At 42.9% G+C, this 18661-nt stretch overlaps 1 protein-coding gene across 5 annotated transcripts in view; it reads left to right on the top strand.

The window, feature by feature from the left end:
* Positions 1-18661, top strand: part of zfhx3b (zinc finger homeobox 3b) — a 547203-nt gene that overhangs the window by 375424 nt on the left and 153118 nt on the right. For all 5 annotated transcript variants that reach the window (XM_022670083.2, XM_022670080.2, XM_049465835.1 and 2 more), the window contains one exon: positions 1116-1612. In XM_022670083.2, the coding sequence (XP_022525804.2) occupies positions 1116-1612 (497 nt within the window). The remainder of the gene's footprint in view (positions 1-1115; positions 1613-18661) is intronic.

Below are 18661 nucleotides of genomic sequence, written 5' to 3'. Positions count from 1 at the left end.
CAGTCAAAATATTGTTCAGATTTATGTATAATCGCTTCCCATATGAACTGCCTGTAGGATTTATTGGATGGGTGTATAGGATGGGTGTATAGATCAGATATTTAGTCCAGAGAAAGGAAGTGGGTGAGTTTCTCATTGCAAAAGCAGCAATAGAAGGGAAAGAGTTGAGAGTTGGCATGGAAGAGGTGTGAGCAGTGGAGGTTGAGAATGAAGAGAGATACAGTACATCTTCACCCTCAGCAAGGGATCTGTGAATGATTTCAGGGGGCTTCGCACAGGTCCTACTCTCCCTGCTGTAAAAGTGCAGGTAATGGAGGAAGTCAGAGAAAGACTGCATTCTTCTGCAATAAATAAAAAAAAAGAGGCTGCTGGAATTAATTTAGTGTAAAGCCATGCGGGGCCAGCCAGTTGCGCTCAATCTGGGCAGTGATAGATTAAAGATCAGTGAGCAAAGGCAAAAACTCCTGCTCCTGCTCCTGCCTCCTCCTCCTCTTTCTTATTTTTTTCCCCTCCCTTGCCGCTCTGCATCGTGTTTGTTATCCTGTTTTCAAACCCTTTGGAGTTTGCTCTGCACCGTTAGTAGGACTCACCCAGAAGGTATTCTAATTGATTTGAGTTCAGGGTAAAAATGCTCAGAAGGAGAGGAGGAAAGGTGAACGATTAAATTGCGATTCAATGAACAAGGAGGCTGGAGATGATTTACAGTATGGTGGGCCCGGGATCCCTTTAGTTCTCCTGTAATGATAGAATAACTTTCCTCTCTGCTCTGCAGCTCGGCCTGTGCATTTGATTTAGTGATTTAGTGAACTGTGAAAGTGCAGAAGCCCAAAAAGGGCTATATGTAAATCCATTACTCTGCGTGTCTGCAGCTAGACACCAGGGCCTGCTCCCTGCCAGAATGGCTGGGCTCTTTGGCTTGCTTTGTCTTGATTTCTTTTGATTTTTCTCTCAGACATTAGCATGAAAATCATGATTTAATTTTAAAATTAGATAAACCATGCAACTTTTTCCCTTTAACTTCAGAAAGCTCTAGATTTGTGCATTGTCCTTGTATTGCATTGTATGCATGAAAAAAAACAACAACTGATGATCCCTGTGTGTCCTGTGTTCTTCAGTAGGCGGAGACATCCCCATGGATGTGCGTCTCGGCGGAGGCCAACTGGTGTCTGAAGAACTCATGACCCTGGGCGAGAGTCTTTCCCAGACCAGTGACCCTTCGCTCAAGCTCTTCCAGTGTGCCGTGTGCAACCGCTTCACAACCGACAACTTGGATGTGCTGGGCCTGCACATGGGCGCCGAGCGCACGCTACCCGAGGACGAGTGGAAGGCGGTGGTGGGCGACTCTCACCAGTGCAAGCTGTGCCGCTACACCACACAGCTGAAGGCCAACTTCCAGCTGCACTGCAAGACCGACAAGCACGTGCAGAAGTACCAGCTGGTGGCCCACATCAAGGAGGGCGGGAAGGGTAACGAGTGGCGCCTCAAGTGTGTGGCCATCGGCAACCCCGTGCACCTGAAGTGCAACGCCTGCGACTACTACACCAACAGCCTGGAGAAGCTGCGCATGCACACGGTCAACTCGCGGCACGAGGCCAGCCTCAAGCTCTACAAGGTTAGTGGTTGTCCTGCACTCAATGCAGTCAGTTTCACTGACATGCTTTTGTAATGCTTCACCCTTTACTTGGTGCTTGATCTTAGTCTTGGCCAGCAATACTGGCACTGTCAAGAGTTTGCATTTTATTGTTATTGTAAAATTTCATCCTAACAAATATTGAACTAGCTGAACTCCCAAGCTGTAAGCGATAAGCCTGGGTTGTTTTAGGAAAGCTGCCGCTCAGACAGTGAGAAGACAGAAGAGGCGAGAGCAGTTAGAGGCAAGAAGGACATGGCAGGTCAGAAAGGAGTGGGAAAGAGGGTGGAGGGTGAAATTGCTGGAAGAGAGGATGAAGAAGTGTGAAGTGAGAGAGAGAAGAGAGAGGTTTGGTCCTAATACTCCTCGGAGCGGTAAAGGCAGAATCGTTCTCGACAGGCGTATTGATTTTCGCCGGACTTGGAGCTTCACCTTCTCCTCTAATCATTCCATAATAGCCAATGGATGAACACTCTCTGAACAAATGGCTATAAATCTAACAGGCCTGAATCCACTTAGGCACCTATCCTGTGTGTCTACAGCCCAGCCTCACGCCATGGTTAACCCGAACTGGCATTGCAGTACATGGGAACTCCTCTCCCCTTTTACTCTTGCACTCTCTCTCTCTTTCTGTCTCTCTCACTCTCGCTCTCTCTCACTATCTATCACTGTATCTCTCCACAGCTCGTCCTCTCTCCTCCCTCGTTCCCGTTCCACACATAAACACACCCTCATTGACTCCCAGAGCTCGCACACATAGACATACACATACACTCGCTCATGTATTTACACACTGGCGTTCTCGAGCGATCCCTCCACTGATCGCTGTGCACTCTGCCCCTTCCTCTCCCTGCTTTCTTGGCCTTTATTTACACAAAGACTCCACTCCATTTTCAAGTGTTATGCTCTTGGAAAGTTAATGGGTAAAAACAAACAATATATATTTCTGGGTTTTATTCGAGGAAAGTTTACAAGAGCGTAACTCTCGTTCCCTCGCGTTCTCTCTCTCGTTCCTGCGCCAGGACTACTTTTGGCAAAGGGCTTTGTAAAGGGCTGAAAAACGGGCAGTCTTTTTTACAGTGCGCTTTAATCACATTAGAAAGCTGCGGTAAAACAGAACAATTTAGAATAACATCCAGGGCTTTTGTCAGAGAGCTGTGGGCCTCAGCGTTTTATGAATGGGTTCCTTCCAGTCCGCTGATGGCTTTATTGCAGGCTTCCTGTCTACGAGCTCTTTACACCCCAAGAGCATCCAGTGCGCTAACGGAGAGAAATCGTTTCTCAACACTCCATTAAAGAGGAAGGTGTGAGATGGAGCTCCCAGGTCGGCCATAATCCTGGCCCAGGGGGCTGGTGGGGGGGTTGGGGGGATTGGTAATGGTCAGCAGCAGCAGCAGCAGTGATGAGAAAGTGGACACATTGACGGTCAGGGGCAGAGCTTGTTCCCGGCCTCACAACTTCCTCGGGGCTTGCAGTAGAAGCTCTTCGAATGACTCCCTCAAGCCTGTTCAAGCCTGGACACGCAGTCAGGATATTTACAAATACCACAACAACTCAAATATGTACCACAAGCCACATGACTGGCCTGTGGAGGCAGAGAGACATAGAGACTCGTTTAGCTTCAGGCAGGATTTTGGACCTGGGGAACCAGGTTAGGATTACCTTTAACATCTGGCTCTGTAATTTACCATTCCGTTTTGAAATTCTATTGGAATGTTCGGAATTGTTATCAATCTTTTAAAGGTGCTCAAGGGGGACTGCCGTTACGTTTTATTAAGACTATTACAAAGGCATGGCCTCATCTCTCTTTCTCTCTCTTTTTTTCTCTTTTCTCTCTCTTTCAATTCGTCTCCCTGTGAATCGCGTAGAAGCAAGTGAGATGAGTCGAGCCTGTCTCACTTTAAATGCCTGATGTTCTAAGGGGGCTTAGAGATGTTCGACACATCGGAGCGTGCTCATTTTTAAGCTGTAAGCTGCTTAAAATGGTTCCTCAGGCCTCAAAGCTCTGCGGATCTGAAAAGCGAACAAGGCGGCCGTGGCTGACCTGAGCACATCTAACCCTGCGAGTGGCCAGCTTCCGTCAGCTTCGCCGGCCCACCCGCAAACGAAGACGTTTGCAACTTGACAAGAGTTATTACAACGTCTCGTGACCTACAAATGTGATTAGTAGACGATAAGTATGCGGTGGTGCTGAGGCCGCACGGTAGCAATGGCTTCCCTCTCCGCAGTGTCACAGGCATGATGTCGCATTGGATTTATGGCTCTGGTTGAGCGGCTGACAGGCCAGGCAGCCTGCAGCTGGGCTAGGCTTGGCCTACGAGAGGAGAAAGAGAAAGTCTTTATGCCTCGCGAGGCGAAATCCGATGCAAAAAATGCAACATTTTTGGACCTCGCTATGGGGAGAAAATAAATCATCAAGTCAGCATAAACAGGGCCGTAAGATGTGGGAGATCCTTGGGACACTTCACCCAAATCAAACTGGTTTGCATTAAACAGGCCCTTTGTGTGCACGGCTCCGTATAAATTGGAGCCTGTAATTACTGGAATTAAAAAGGAAGGTTTAAACTGAGGGCTAAGCTGGATGGGATAATTTGAGAGTCTGTGGTATGCGGCCCATATTAGGACTTTCTAAAAATACGCCTCCCCCCACCACTCGGCATATTGGAATGTTCCGAAAGCCCATGGAAAGCTTGGGCGAGTTGTCCTGACCACACGGACCACCGCAGAGCCTGGTCCAGGGATGAGATCAAGTCGCTTGAGTTTCAGATACACCTCTCGAGTCGGTTTCTCTCTCTCTCCTCACCAGTGAACTTTCACCTTCCCTCGCTCCCCGGCAGTTCCTGCTCGCCCGACGCTTTTTAGTGGTGAGGATGATGTCATGTCGGTCACCCATAAGCACTTGCAGATGGGCTACAAAAAACAATATACAGGTCTTCCTAAAGTTTAGTCTCAACTCGACTTTTTTCCTCGTAAAATTTTCATACTTTCCAAAGTCAAAAGTGTCTAAGATTCGTAAATGAAAATGTGTAAAACAAAAGGAATAGTAGAATAAAGAGCCTCTCTGTTATAGTGTCTTGCCCTGATGTAGTAGATCCCCAGAACCTGCAAATTTGTACATTTATTTTCTCTTTTTGAAGACAATAATGGTCTTTAATGGTCAGGGTGGTTGAAAAGCTGATCGTTCAGACAAAATCCTTATATACAAATTCCTTATTCTGGTAAACTAGCTGTTTAACCATCTGCTGTTTGTGGTATTAGATTTTGAGAGACCAAGCTGGTTGAGCAGAATAACCAACAAGGTTAAAATCATTGTCTACCATACTATACTTGTCCCTGCACTTGATAGAGCCAATGATTCTTTGTTGTTAGTAGATAAAAAAAGAAAAATATGAGGGTGAAAAAAGTAGTAAAAGTATTTAAGACAGATGTCTGCTTATTTCTGCGCTGATTATTAATTAGTAAATCGAGTAACTCTTCACTCATCATAAAAGGCATTACCACCCAGAGTGGATAGTTCAGTGGGAGGTAGGTAATTGCTGTGATTGTGACCGGTGGTGTCTGGCTAGAGTGTCCAATCCAGATTCCACATCCAGTGTAGGAAGCCCCACAGGAGCCTTTCACTTTTGGCTTGTTTCATATTCAGGCATTTGTCATGTCAGTATAATCTTGGCCAGCCATAGGGATGCAGGTTGTTAGTTCATCAGTGTTTGCACACTTGTTGGTCGGTGTCTGCAGTGAAATGTCACTGTATTGGGAAATAATGTGGAGGAAAAGTGGAGCAAAAGCCAGAACTAACGGCACTAGACCGTTTCATCACACTCAATCAGAAGTGATGCTGTTTTACAGATCCTCCCCCAGTGTGTCGAGCAAGTCCTGGAAGTCTCTCAGGTCTCCGCTAGTCTTGCTGGAGTTTTGCCTCAATCTGGACCTTGGCTGTCCACTCCAGACAATGCGTTGTGGTGTTGATGGTGGTGGTGGGGGAAAAGGCAGGGCCAGACCTGAGCTTTCCTTCCAGGCAGACCTTTCAGGGGAGCGGGAGGAGCAAGGGGGTTAGCTGGCTACCGTCCTCGTCTCTGGGGCCACTGCGATCTGCGGTAATTGAGATTGATTGGATGTTATTTTTCCTCTTGCAAATGTAGTCCATTAGCTTGGCACATGCATAATCAGTTTAGGCCGCAGTTAACTGAATGTAATCATGTTCCTCGGTGTCTGCTCGCACAAAATCCACTCCAGATGCCGCTTGGCCGTGGAAAGGGAAGAAGAAAGTGCCGTCACTATCACACGGGGAATCTTTAACCGAGGAACCCCTCGTTCTCAAGCTTGTCGTCCACCCCCAGGTCTCACACTGGACCAAGGAATGCGTAGCTGACATTCCCAAAATGTTTAGATTGATCTAGTAGGTTCTTGGACTGCAGGTACACACCTAAAACACACACACATATATATTAATATATTAATACATATAAATATATATAAATATATAAATATATATATAAATACGTGCAAATGAACGGGCCTCCCCATGATCGCACGTTTTAGCATTCTTGCTGCTCGCGCTGAGCACAATCCAAAATCCAAGTCCCTCCCACCTTTTTTTTTTTTTTTTTTTTCTATCTCGTGTGTGTGTGTGTGTGTGTGTGTGTGTGTGTATGTGTGTGTTTTGGACGCTTTCCCCCTCTCCTTATTTTCCCCTCCACTGCAATCCAACTGGAGCAACTCGGCGGCGTGGAGGGAAAATGTTGGCGCTCAGCGGAGAACAGAGGTGAAATACAGTAAAACAAAACAGACAGTAATGCGAGGGAAGGGATTAAGCATGGCCGCCACAACCAAGCGCATTAACATGCTCCTCAATTACAGCCCTGCCCTCCCCTACCCGCCACTCTATAGCGCCTGCCTACAACTCCCCCCCCCCCAATAGCACACACACTCGCACACTCACACATACACACCCAGTTGGCCGTACTGACCTCCGCCATTAATGATTATGATTAGCATTATGATTTGTCCTCGTCAGGCTGAGGGAGCTGGACTCATCAAAACAAATAGACTGCGGTCGTGCCGGCTCCAGACAGATTGTTTTTGTTTTATTATTGAATAAAAAGTGCAGAGCGATTTGGAATCAAAGTCGCCGGGGAGCATTTTAGCACCGTTGGTATGGGGGCCGTCGCTGTATCTTTCATCTTTCAGCTGTGGAGAGAGGAATTTAACCTCGGAACAAGAAAGAGAGAGTGAAAAAGAAAGAGAGAGACAAGAAAAAGAAAGAGAAATAGAAAGAGAGAGAGAGAGACACACTGAGCCACACCCAAACTATACAAGCTAACCCTCCAGACATCAGTCAGTCAGTCAGTCAGTCAGAAGTTGCCAGGATTGAGCGACGGATGGGGTGGGCATTGGGAGTCTGAGAGTGGTAGAGAGAGAGAGAAGGAGAAAGAAGGAAAGAGCGAGAGAGAAAGAGAGAGCGAGAGAGAGAGAGAGGCAGAGAGAGAGAGACGTTTAGACGGAGATACTCCGCTAATTATCATGGCTAGCCTGTGATTGTTCAGTAATAGTGCTCAGTGGGGAAAAAAGGTTGCCGCTCTTCCAGGAAGAGCCCAGCTCTGATTTACTGGTAGTACCGCGCTAATAAAGAGCTCGCGCCGTATCTGCACCACCGCCACTCAGACATCCTGCCCAGACCCCCCCCACCACCCCCCCCCCCCTCACCACCACCACCACGGTTAAAGACAGAGCAGAGTCTGCCCACCTCATCGGCCGCGAAACATTAAAAACAAAATAATGCAAGAAAAAAAAAATCAACCAACAGGTTTTATTTTATGTGCTCACAGTCAATATGATTTAAGCAGCAGTCCTTGTTTGTTTTGTTTCATTTTTCCTTTTAATTGAAAACAGGAGTATTTATAGAGTAGAGTGGACATGGAGCAAAATATATATTTGAATACATGGTATAAGTGTGCTGCAACATCCAATACAATATATTTATTCCAATATTCGAGTATTCGATATTTCTCTTTATTATTACAAGGTTAGGTTTGCATAGATACCATTTAAAAATGATGAGTTTCTTTGATTTTACCCATTTAAAAACTCTGGAATATAATCAAGAGGAAGATGGATGATCACAAGCCATCAAACCACCAAACTGAACTGCTTGAGTTTTTGCACCAGGGGTAAAGGCATAAAGTTATCCAAAAGACTGGTGGAGGAGAACACACAGTTATTCTACCAAATATTGATTTCTGACCTCTTAAAACTTTATGAATATGAATTTGTTTTCTTTGCATTCAAGTTCAAAACTTAGTCTTTTGTTTTAAGAGATTATATGTTTATGACTAGATTAACATATAGAATAAAAGTAGAGATTCTGCTTAATGTAGCGTCTTTTAAAGTACTTTTGATTAAAATTAAAATAACAAATTACATTTACTTTTTTTACTGTCCACAACTGTTCAGTTATTCATCGTAAGGCTTCATTAGCTACTATGACTTATTCAGTGACTACAACAACAACTACTATATTATTAATATAGAAAGTGAAGTACTGTATGTACAGTAGATAGAAGAGAAAGTAACAGATATCTTGGGCTGACAGTGAGATCTACACTGTCTCTTACAAGTTCGAGAACGTCTTTACTTTGCTGAATTAAATATTTTCTTACAAAAAAAAAACACTCATCTTCATATTCATCAAAGTGTCTCCACTTTGTGAAAGCCAGGCATTGAATAATGATATGACGCGTTTTCTTTCCCGAACTCGCTTGTTAAAAGCACATATTGAGACTCTCTTGGCCTGAAGGTGGTTTTACGCACCTGAAAGGTTTGACTGCTGATGAGATCTGACATCACAACAAGGGTGCAGACTGTGTGGGGTCTGTCATTACTCCCCAGGTAGTGCTTTCATCAGGGCTTCTATTCAGTTTGTAGATTTTGTGAAGACAATGGGAGGATCTAAACTGCTTAAATCAAGGAAGAATGAGCCGTTGTATTAAATACATTTTTTAATTGTAGGTGGTGCCGGACTTTTATACTTTTATTTCTATTTTTTGAACATACTAGCACAAAACAAATGCCTGGAAAATATAAGACACCACTTAAAAATAAAGTTTTTTTTTTTTTTTTATCAAATTGAAAACCTCTGGAATATAATCAAGAGGAAGATGGATGATCACAAGGCATCAAACTACCAAACTGAACTGCTTGAATTTTTTTTTGCACCAGGAGTAAAGCAGCATAAAGTTATCCAAAAGCAGTGTGTAAGACTGGTGGAGGAGAGAACATGATGCCAAGATGCATGAAAACTGTGATTAAAAACCAGGGTTATACTCTTAAAACTTTATGAATATGAACTTGTTTTCTTTGCATTATTTGAGGTGTGAAAACTCTCCGAAATGCCTGTCTGGAGGGTCTAAATGCTCTAAATGGCAATAGTTTTATTTGGAATTTGGGAGAAATGTTGTCCGTGTAAACAGCAAAATCGGAGAAACTGATTCGGAAACTGAAACCGAAACAGATCACAGCCGTTAATGAAGTATAGAATATATAGAATATATAGTTTTAAGTGGTATACTGTATAGACTTAGCAGAAAATATTGCTGATAGGGATACAACACAACATATAAACAAAATAAGTTGTTTAATAGCTTTCTTTCATGACTGCTGAAGATTTTAGCACAGTGCTGTGTGTTTGTGTGTGTGTGTGTGTGTGTGTGTAGTAGTAGTAGTAGGTGGGCTACTGAGGTTGTGTTTAAGTTCGTGACTGGACCTCCACTGTCAGCACCAGTGTGAACAGCCTCACCGAAACCAAACAGAGAGCGAACCGGTCCGAGCGGGAGGGGCAGAGGGCTTTCCCTCGACCCAGGCCATGGGGTTGGTGGGGGCGGCTGTCAGTTATGCGCTTACAGGCGTGAGAAGGCACTCTATTGGTCAGGAGCTGAGTGGGCGGTCTCAGGGCTGTGTGTCTCTGGCAGTCTGCTGGAATTTCACAACTCCTGCAGCTCCCACCTCGGAAAAGGCCAGCCGCTGACCCGTGGCCCAGCTGCAGCGGCCCTGCTGCTGGTTAGCAGTGCATCTGCCCCTCTGTGTGAGTGTGTGTGTGTGTGTGTGTGTGTGTGAGAGAGAGAGAGGGTGAGAATGTGTGTGTAGACCAGGAGCAAACCATGCACACATTGCAGGCCTTGTTTTTTTTTCTTCTTCTTTCTTCCTGTTTTTCCCTCCATCTGCTGCGATTGCGAAAGCTAGAAGAGCAGATATTACTGTGTTAATAAGCACATGTTTGACTCCGCCCCCTCAGACGAGAGCAACTGAGCACGCTCCAGCCTCTGGTGAAGCTGTTGATCCTATTATCTGCTGCCTGATCAGCACAAACAGAGGATTGGAGTGACTGGTGTCTGTGTGTGTGTGTGTGTGTGTGTGTGTGTGTGTGTGTGTGTGTGTGTGTGTGTGTGTGTGTGTAGGAGCTAGCATGTTTGAACTGTATAACAGATATGTGTGTGTGTGTGCCTACAGTGAACACAGAAACACACATATACAGCTCATTTTCTCTAATTTTGCTATTTATAGGTATATATTTGAGTAAAACGAACATTGTTGTTTTACTCTATAAACTACAGACAACATTTCTCCCAAATTCCAAATAAAATATTGTCATTTAGGGCATTTATTTGCAGAAAATAAGAAATGGCTGAAATAACAAAAAAAGTTGCAGTTTTCAGACCTCAAATAATGCAAAGAAAACAAGTTCATATTCATAAAGTTTTAAGAGTTCAGAAATCAATATTTGACTTTAATCACATTTAGTGCATCTTGGCATATTCTCCTCCACCAGTCTTACACACTACTTTTAGATAACTTTACACCTTTACTCCTGGTGCAAAAATTCAAGCAGTTCAGCTTGGTTTGATGGCTTGTGATCATCCATCTTCCTCTTGATTATTATATTCCAGAGCTGTAAATATGGTGCATATATTTGTATTTTAATAAACAATTTTAGTTTGTAATAGTTTCTTTTGAAATCCAGAGCATTGCTGTGAGGATTGGATTGCAAACACCCCTTTTCATCCCCAATTCCCAAAGCATACAGAATACATTTCTTCCACTTTTTCACAGCTCAATGCTAAAGGGCTTCATTCCTTCTAATAGTCACTTCTGTCCACACATAGTTGTACATATAGTGAACTTAATTTAAATAAACATAACAATTTAAATAATATACAGCTCTGTAAAAAAATAAGAGACCACTTAAAAATGATGAGTTTCTTTGATTTTACCAAATTGAAAAAACATGGATGATTACAAGCTATCAAACCAAGCTGAACTGCTTGAATTTTTGCACCAGGAGTGAAATAAAATTATCCAAGCCAAGATACATGAAAACTGTGATTAAAAACCAGGGTTATTGCAGAAAATATTGATTTCTGAACTCTTAAAACTTTATGAATATGAACCTGTTTTTTTGTTTTTTTTTTTGCATTATTTGAGGTCTTGAAATGACAATATTTTTATTCGGAATTTGGGAGAAATGTTGTCTGTAGTTAATATAGAATAAAACAGCAATGTTCATTTTACTCAAACATATATATATATATATATATATATATATATATATATATATATATATATATATATATATATATATATATATACCTATACCTATATACCTATTATTTTTTCCAGTGCTGTATATTTTATACAGTGTCCCGATCATCTCTGCTCTTCAATCTCTCCAGTATAGGTGTCTCTCCTTCTCTTTCTCTGTCTCTTATTCCACAGACTGGATGTGTCTCACTCTTTCCTCTCTTTCTCTCTCTGTTCCCGCCCATCGTTCGTTCCCCCTCATCCATTCTCTGCCTCCTCGAAAATTAATAAACAAGGCAAATACCCGTCATGCAGCAAACGGAGCGGCGTGGCTCGCAGGCCGGTGGGTGGTCCAGCGCTCTGCTCTGCTTAAGGTTAAATATCTTTAATCCAACCAGCTTGGAAAACTAAACATTCTCCCCCACCAAATCCTCCCTCTGCCTTCTCTCTCTCTCTTTTTCTCTCTTTCTCTCTCTCTTTCTCTCTGTTTCGCTCTCTTGCTCTCTTTCATCCTTTCTCTTTTTCTCTAGTTTGGTTTGTTTGTAGCACTTTTCCCACTACTCCCTCTCTCTCTTTCTCTCTCTCTCTCTCTCTCTCTCTCACTCTCTCTCTCTCTCGCTACCTTTCTCTCTCTCTACCTCTCTCTCTTTTTCTTTCTCAATTTTTCTTTCTGTCCAAATTCTGTCCACATATTACCATCTATATAACATTGTGCTCAATCTGTGAAACTTATACTCAAATATATTTCCTAGGAACCCCTGGCTTGGGTTTATGGGTTAAGCCTTTATGGGTTTATGTGTGGTTCGAATCCCGCTCATGCAGCTTGCCATTAGCCCTGTGAGCCCTGAGCCCTGAGAGAGCACAATTGTCCTTGCTCTCTCTCTGGGTGGGTACAGTAGATGGTGCTCTTTTCCCTCATCAATCCTAGGGTGATGTGGATCAGCATAAGGTTGCATCTGTGGGCTGGTTTATTAGAACCAAGTCGCTGCACTTTCCTCCGAGCGTTAACGCTGTGATGCTACTTAGCAATGCTGCATCAGCAGCAGTTCAAAAAGAGGCGGAGTCCGACTTCACATGTGACTACACCCTCCTTGTGTTTTGACATTACTGCTAATGGGGGATATACAGCTAAGTAGCAGCAGAAAATGATATATAAATAAAAACAATTCTACTTAATGTAGAAACACAACAATAAATTGTTTCTCGTTGCAAAAATGATCACATAATGATTAAGTACAGTTTAAAATGCTAAATGTCAGTTTGACCTGCAACAAAACATACAAAACATGAGGGTTAAAACATAGAGGTTTTGAGATTTTTTTATTTTTTGAGAAATGAGTGTATATACTGGATTTACGCCTCCTTCCACTCCGACTAACCGCAGGCTCTTTTTTCTCTTATTTTCCGCCCTAATCAGGGTGTTATCTGAGCAAGCCCAGCCTCAATCTTGTAAAGATGATATTACTGCCATATCAGTCATATTGCTATCTGTGCCCTCCTCCCCATGAATCCCCTCCTCTCCCCTTCTCCTCCTTTTTTTCCTTCCCCTTTTTTTCCGAGCTTAACTGCAAGATTGCATGCTTTCCCATAAACGCAAACGTAAAACTAAGTCATAGAGCAGAGCTGAGCTGATTAGGCGCGGCCCTTATCAGAGCTTTCCCAACATTCTGGCTAGATGGGTTACGCCTAAATGTGCGAATGTTCGAATCCTGGTCATGCAGCTTGCCATCAGCTGCCGGAGCCCTGAGAGAGCACAGTTGGCCTTGCTCTCTCTCTCTCTCTCTGGGTGAGTGGGTACAGTAGATGACACTCTTTCAGGAGAAGTACACTCTTTCCCCTCATCTCATCCCTCATCATAGGGTGATGTCGATCAGCACGGGGCTGCGTCTGTGAGCTGATGTATCAGAACTGCCAAATCAGTCATATTGCTATCTTGCTATCTGTGCCGCCCTCCCCCCCTCCTCCTCCTTTTTTTCTATCTCCCTTTTTTCCGAGCTTAACTGCAAGATTGCATGCTTTCCCCCGCGTTGGGAAAGCTCTGATAAGGGCAGAGCTTAATCAGCCCTGCTCAATGATTTAGTGTTACATTTGCATTTATTTGTCAGTCAAATTTCTAAGGCAAATCAGCTCGGGGACTTGACTTAACTGGCTGGCAGCGCTTTATTCCTGGCCTCTCCTGGCGGGTCACCCTGGAGACCAAGTGGCCGGGTTGGTAAATGTCGCTTTGAAGAGGTGGAGGGTCGCCCACGCTCTGAGAAAGAGGCGGGAAAACGAGAGAGAGAGAGAGAGTAAAAGGGAGAGAACGAGTGTACCGGCTCGTCCGGCGTCGAGACATCAGCGGCTGAGCGTTCAGATTAACGGCCTGCGAGTGGCCGGGGCCTCGGTGCTGTTCTGCTCATGGCGCTCAGTGGAGGGAAGAGGGCCGGAAAGCGTGCGCTGTTTGGGTTTGGGCAGCTGAGGACCGTCCAGGGACAGATAAATCCAGGCCAGAAAATGAGGCTGTGGACCCCACTGTCTCACTCGTTTCCCACCTAGAGCTTCACAAGCTTTATGAGCTCGTTCAAAACCGGCCTGGTTTCTGGGCTGGAGCTGATGCACCATTTACTCTGTACAACTTTAGCCTGTCGGGCTCTAAGCCAGTTTTTTGTATATATATTTTTTCGGAATATAATAGTATTATATTGGCTAAAAAAACAGATTTAAGTACTTTCTAATTCATTAATGTATTTATTTATTTATTAGGTTTGTTTGTTTGATTCCTATAATAATAACAATGTTGATTTAACAGACTAAACACTTTTTAGGGACCTTCGAATAATACGCTTATTCTGTAAAAAAAATAAAATAAAATCCTTTCATTTCTTTGGGTAACACTTTGTACAAATTTCACATCTGTTTTGCGTTTTCTAAGACGTGAACTGTTATTATTATAGTCCTTACAAGCAAAAATTAAGCAAATTTTTAACAATTCCTCTTCAAGAATATGACCTCATTCATAAGGCATGGTATAACTCCTTTAATTACTTTATTTATTTATTATTTTACCAGATGCATTCACTCTAAACAGAGAATGCACCACAATGTAGGTTTTAAAAATATTTTTTAGCATGCTCAGTGCAATTACTGTACACATCCTCACCAAAAACTTCCTCCTGCCTCACCTCTAAACCCATACATCACCCAATGCCCTTTCCAAAGTACCCGTTCCATTTTTAGTTTTTTTTTTTTTAGCCTTTTTCAAATTTGAGCTGTTTTGGATGAAGTCAGCTAAAATCTGTAGATTCAGTACACCTTTAATGTGTAATGCATTTTTTAAAATATAAGTACAGTCATGTTTATAATGTCTTATTAATGCATTGTATTCTGTTTTATGCATGACATTCTATTTTTTTTATAGAAAGTAGATACAGTAAAAAAAAATATCTTCATTTAAGAATTTAGAAGTTTTTATACATTTATGACCAAGTTTTGATTAAATAAAATGTACTTTTTTGCCTGCAAGGACTTTAAAAATCCCAAATACACATAAATAGTAGTTAACCGAAGACCTGAAGCTGATGGTAAAGGACATGTCAGCTCTGATAGGTCAGTCTGGACGGTTCAGATCTGGCTGATGAGGCTCAGTTTGAGGATCTGGGGCTTCTCTGGACTTCTGCAGCGAGTGGAGAGTTGAAAAAGTTAAAGTCACCCCCCCCCCCCCCCCCCCCCCGCTGAGATGGACGCCCACTGAAGCGTCTTATGTACGGCCTAATTGCCGTGCACCGGAGTCCAGAGTTAGGACTGGGAGCTGTAAATCTATCAGCGTTATGGGGGCAATGTTCTCACCAGATGTAGAGTGCAGATTTTCATCCCTTTGTAATTAAGCAGTTCAGCCTGGGGTGTCATATGGTTTTTATTGGGGCCCCTCTGGAAAAAATCATTTCGCACCTTGTTTTCTCATCAGGCCTTTTCATTCCTGTATTAAACGGGGGATGAAACGGAGAGAAAAAGGGATAAAAAAGAGGGAGAGAGGGGGGATACAGAGCGCCCGTGCGAGTTCCTGTTATGAAAATGATGAGTTATTGATTTAAAGGATTTAAAGGGTGGAGGTGTGAGGGCACGGGTGGGTCACAGCGCCCGCGGTAATCAGAGGAGCATGCTGAATGATGAATACCCACCCCTGCAATGGAAACACTCACACCTGTTTAAGTTGTGAGGTGCTATCTTGTAAGGTTTAATGCATATTGTTGCATGTACTGGAATTATATGTTATAGAAGGCTAATTTTAACACCTATCGTGAATATCACAGTGTAGTGCAGTGGAGTGGAGTGGGAATGATGGTGACCGGCAGCATCTGGCTAGAGTTGTCCATGCAAACAGACAAGTGGGAAATTCAGCACCACATAAATTCAAAAACCACATTCACCTTCAGCACAGGAGGCCCCACACACACATCCCAAAGCTTCCATAGGATGTGGCAAAAATCATGGGATACTTATATAACAGTCCCAAGACACTAATCGGCAACAAACAAAAAAAAAAGTTCGGTTTTTTTTTTAGGAAAAGGCAAAATAATAAGAAAAAAAGAGAGCACTTTGATTTTGCTATTTACAGGTATATGTTTGAGTAAAATTAACAAGTAATTAAGGAAAACTGTTAAAAAAGATCATATTCATAAAGTTTTAAAAGTTCAGAAAAAATATAAAAATATTTGGTGGAATAACCCTGTTTTTTATTCACAGTTTTTTCATGCATTATGTTCTTCTCCACCAGTCTTGCACACTGCTTTTGAATAACTTTACGCCACTTTACGCAGTTCGGCACACATCCCACGGCTTCCGTGGTTTGTGGCAAAAGTCACGGGATACTTACATATGATACTCCCCATACAATACTCTCTACTCTACGCTGTAACCTTTATATTCACACACACACACATTTACACGCTGACACACACTGTCATACCAGGCTCATCCCTCCTCCCCTCCCGCCGATGCGCTGAACTCCGGGGTCGTCCTCTCCGAGGTGCTTTCTTTTTTACTAGTTACAGCTGCTGAAATAAGAGGAACGGCCTTTTGTTCTGTGTTTAAGCGCTTTAACACACTGCTGTTTTTATGAAGCTTTTTTTTTTTTCAAATGGCGTCCCGTGATTTATGGCATCGGGTTTGCGGCGCGCGAGAGAAAAAGGGGAGAGAGAGAGAGAGAGAGAGAGAGAGAGAAAGAGAGAGACAGCGGAGGAAGTCTTTGACACACGCCTCCTCCCTCCTCCCTCGCTTTACACCATCAACCACATATACACACATTTAAAAACACACATACACAAACATAGACACACACACACACACACACACACACACACACACACACACACACACACTTTCCCATCACCACACAGCAGAGCCACCACATTTGGTCAACACCCGGCCCTGACAGTGACTGGAGCGTCTCCGGATCATCTGCCAGAGCGGCGCTATCTCTGTCACTGCTGTGGAATTTCCTTAATTTATACTTGTTAGGTTGGAGTGGTCTTGTTCTGCTAATTTGAAGCAGAAGGCCTGTCTGCGCTACTGTATAAATGAAGCAGTCTCTGGGAGGCTCTGCTTTCTTTTTTTTTTTTTTTTCGCCATTCCAGTAGATTGTGAGATCTGCTATGCAAATAATTATTCAAATTATCATTATATTAAATTAAGCACTGAAAGAGGAGAGGGAGCGCCTTATTAATGACTTATATGAAGCAGGCTTTATTAAATATTTGTTGATGTTGCATGAGGGGGCGGGGGAGTGGTGTGTGTGTGTGTGTGTGTGTGTATTAATTCTGCAGTAGCGGGTCCCAGTGGGTCCAGACCTCCTCAAACACACACATATACACATATACACACACACTCTAATACAGTACAGCCCAAAAGTCTGGAGACACCTTCTCTTTTTTAATGCGTTTTCTTTCAATTTTCATGACTCTTAACATTTATGTAGATTCTCACTGAAGGCATCAAAACTATGAATGAACACGTGGAGTTTAAAAAAAAAAATATATATATATATATATATATATATATATATATATATATATATATATATTATTATTTTTATTTTTTTTTTTCAAAATAGCCACGCTTTGCTCTGATTACTGCTTTGCACACTCTTGGCATTGACATTCTCTCAATGAGCTTCTCTCAAGAGGTGGCCACCTGAAATGAAAAGTTTTCCAACAGTCTTGAAGGAAGGAAGGAGTTCCCAGAGGTGTTTATTAGCACTTGTTGCCCCTTCGCCTTCTTCACTCTGTGCTCCAGCTCACCCTCAGCTCAGACTGTTCTCTGACGGATGAGTTACGAGGCCAGCTTGGAATTCAGCAGCGTCTCACACTTGAGACATACTGTAACCCCACAGTCCCTCCGCCAACACACACTTACACACACACAGACACACACACACAGTCTTCCAATGCCGATCTTGTTACCCAGCTCATAGTTTCGTAGTTTAATAGCCGCCTGGCCCACCTGCTCTGCCCTTTAGTACGTCCTTAGAATAAAAGTACAGGCCCATCTTCTGCTTTCTCTATTTGGCGCGGTCACAATTTGGACGCTCACGTTTCATTTCACCACCAGAGGAACTTTTAAACAGTCGGGCCCTATTTTAGCTATCAGATCGCGCCGCTGGAATTAGGGTGCATAAACGTGCAAAAAGCGTGTACTACTTCTCTTAAATAACCATGGGTGTGGTTAATTTTGTGTGTAATGTGAAATAAGCATAACAATAAATCAGTGTGCCAGTTGTCATTCCCTTTAAGAACCGGGCTCTGACTTTGGCGCATGCGTATCTTAACAGTGCGGCGCTTTTGTGCATCTCAGCCGAGACAGATACTGACCTGCGCGTTCACACTATGAAGATACGCCAGCAGCTCATTTAAGGCAACAAAAAAGTTATTTTATTCTTTATTCTGTTTGCTGTTGAGTTAAAAGTGCATGTGGCAAGTGGACGATTGTCTGTTGTCAGGGTTTTAATCAGTCAGTGGAGCTCCTGTGTTTTCCACCAGCAAAATACTTTAGAGAAACACCAGAAATTTACCTGAACACACCTCACTTCCAGACCACCACACCCATCGGCATAGATATATTTCTGAACTCTCACGCTATTTAAACAGCATGCGCACAAGGCGTGAAAATAGACGGTTGAAGGGTTGTAAGATAGCAAAGAGCATCGCAACTAGCCTTGGGCAGGGCGTATGATAGAGAACTTGGTTTAAAAATGAAAAATATGTAAAAAAAAAAAAAAAACTGGACTATTAATATGAAAAGATGAGGCTATAAGATATATACTTAAAAAAAAGTAATTCCAAACGTCTTAAGATAGCAAGTTAAGCCTGTCACAATATTTTTTTTGAATGCCATTGAAATAATGATAATAGAATAGCATAATGAAGCAATTTAAAGATCACCACATTAATAATAGGTCATAGTTTGGGAAATACATTTTAAGATACA

This window comes from Astyanax mexicanus, chromosome 16 (genome assembly GCF_023375975.1).
Source record: "Astyanax mexicanus isolate ESR-SI-001 chromosome 16, AstMex3_surface, whole genome shotgun sequence".
Classification (NCBI taxonomy): Eukaryota; Metazoa; Chordata; class Actinopteri; order Characiformes; family Acestrorhamphidae; genus Astyanax; species Astyanax mexicanus.
Note: the sequence above shows the minus strand (reverse complement) of the source record. Positions and strands in the feature narration are given on the sequence as shown.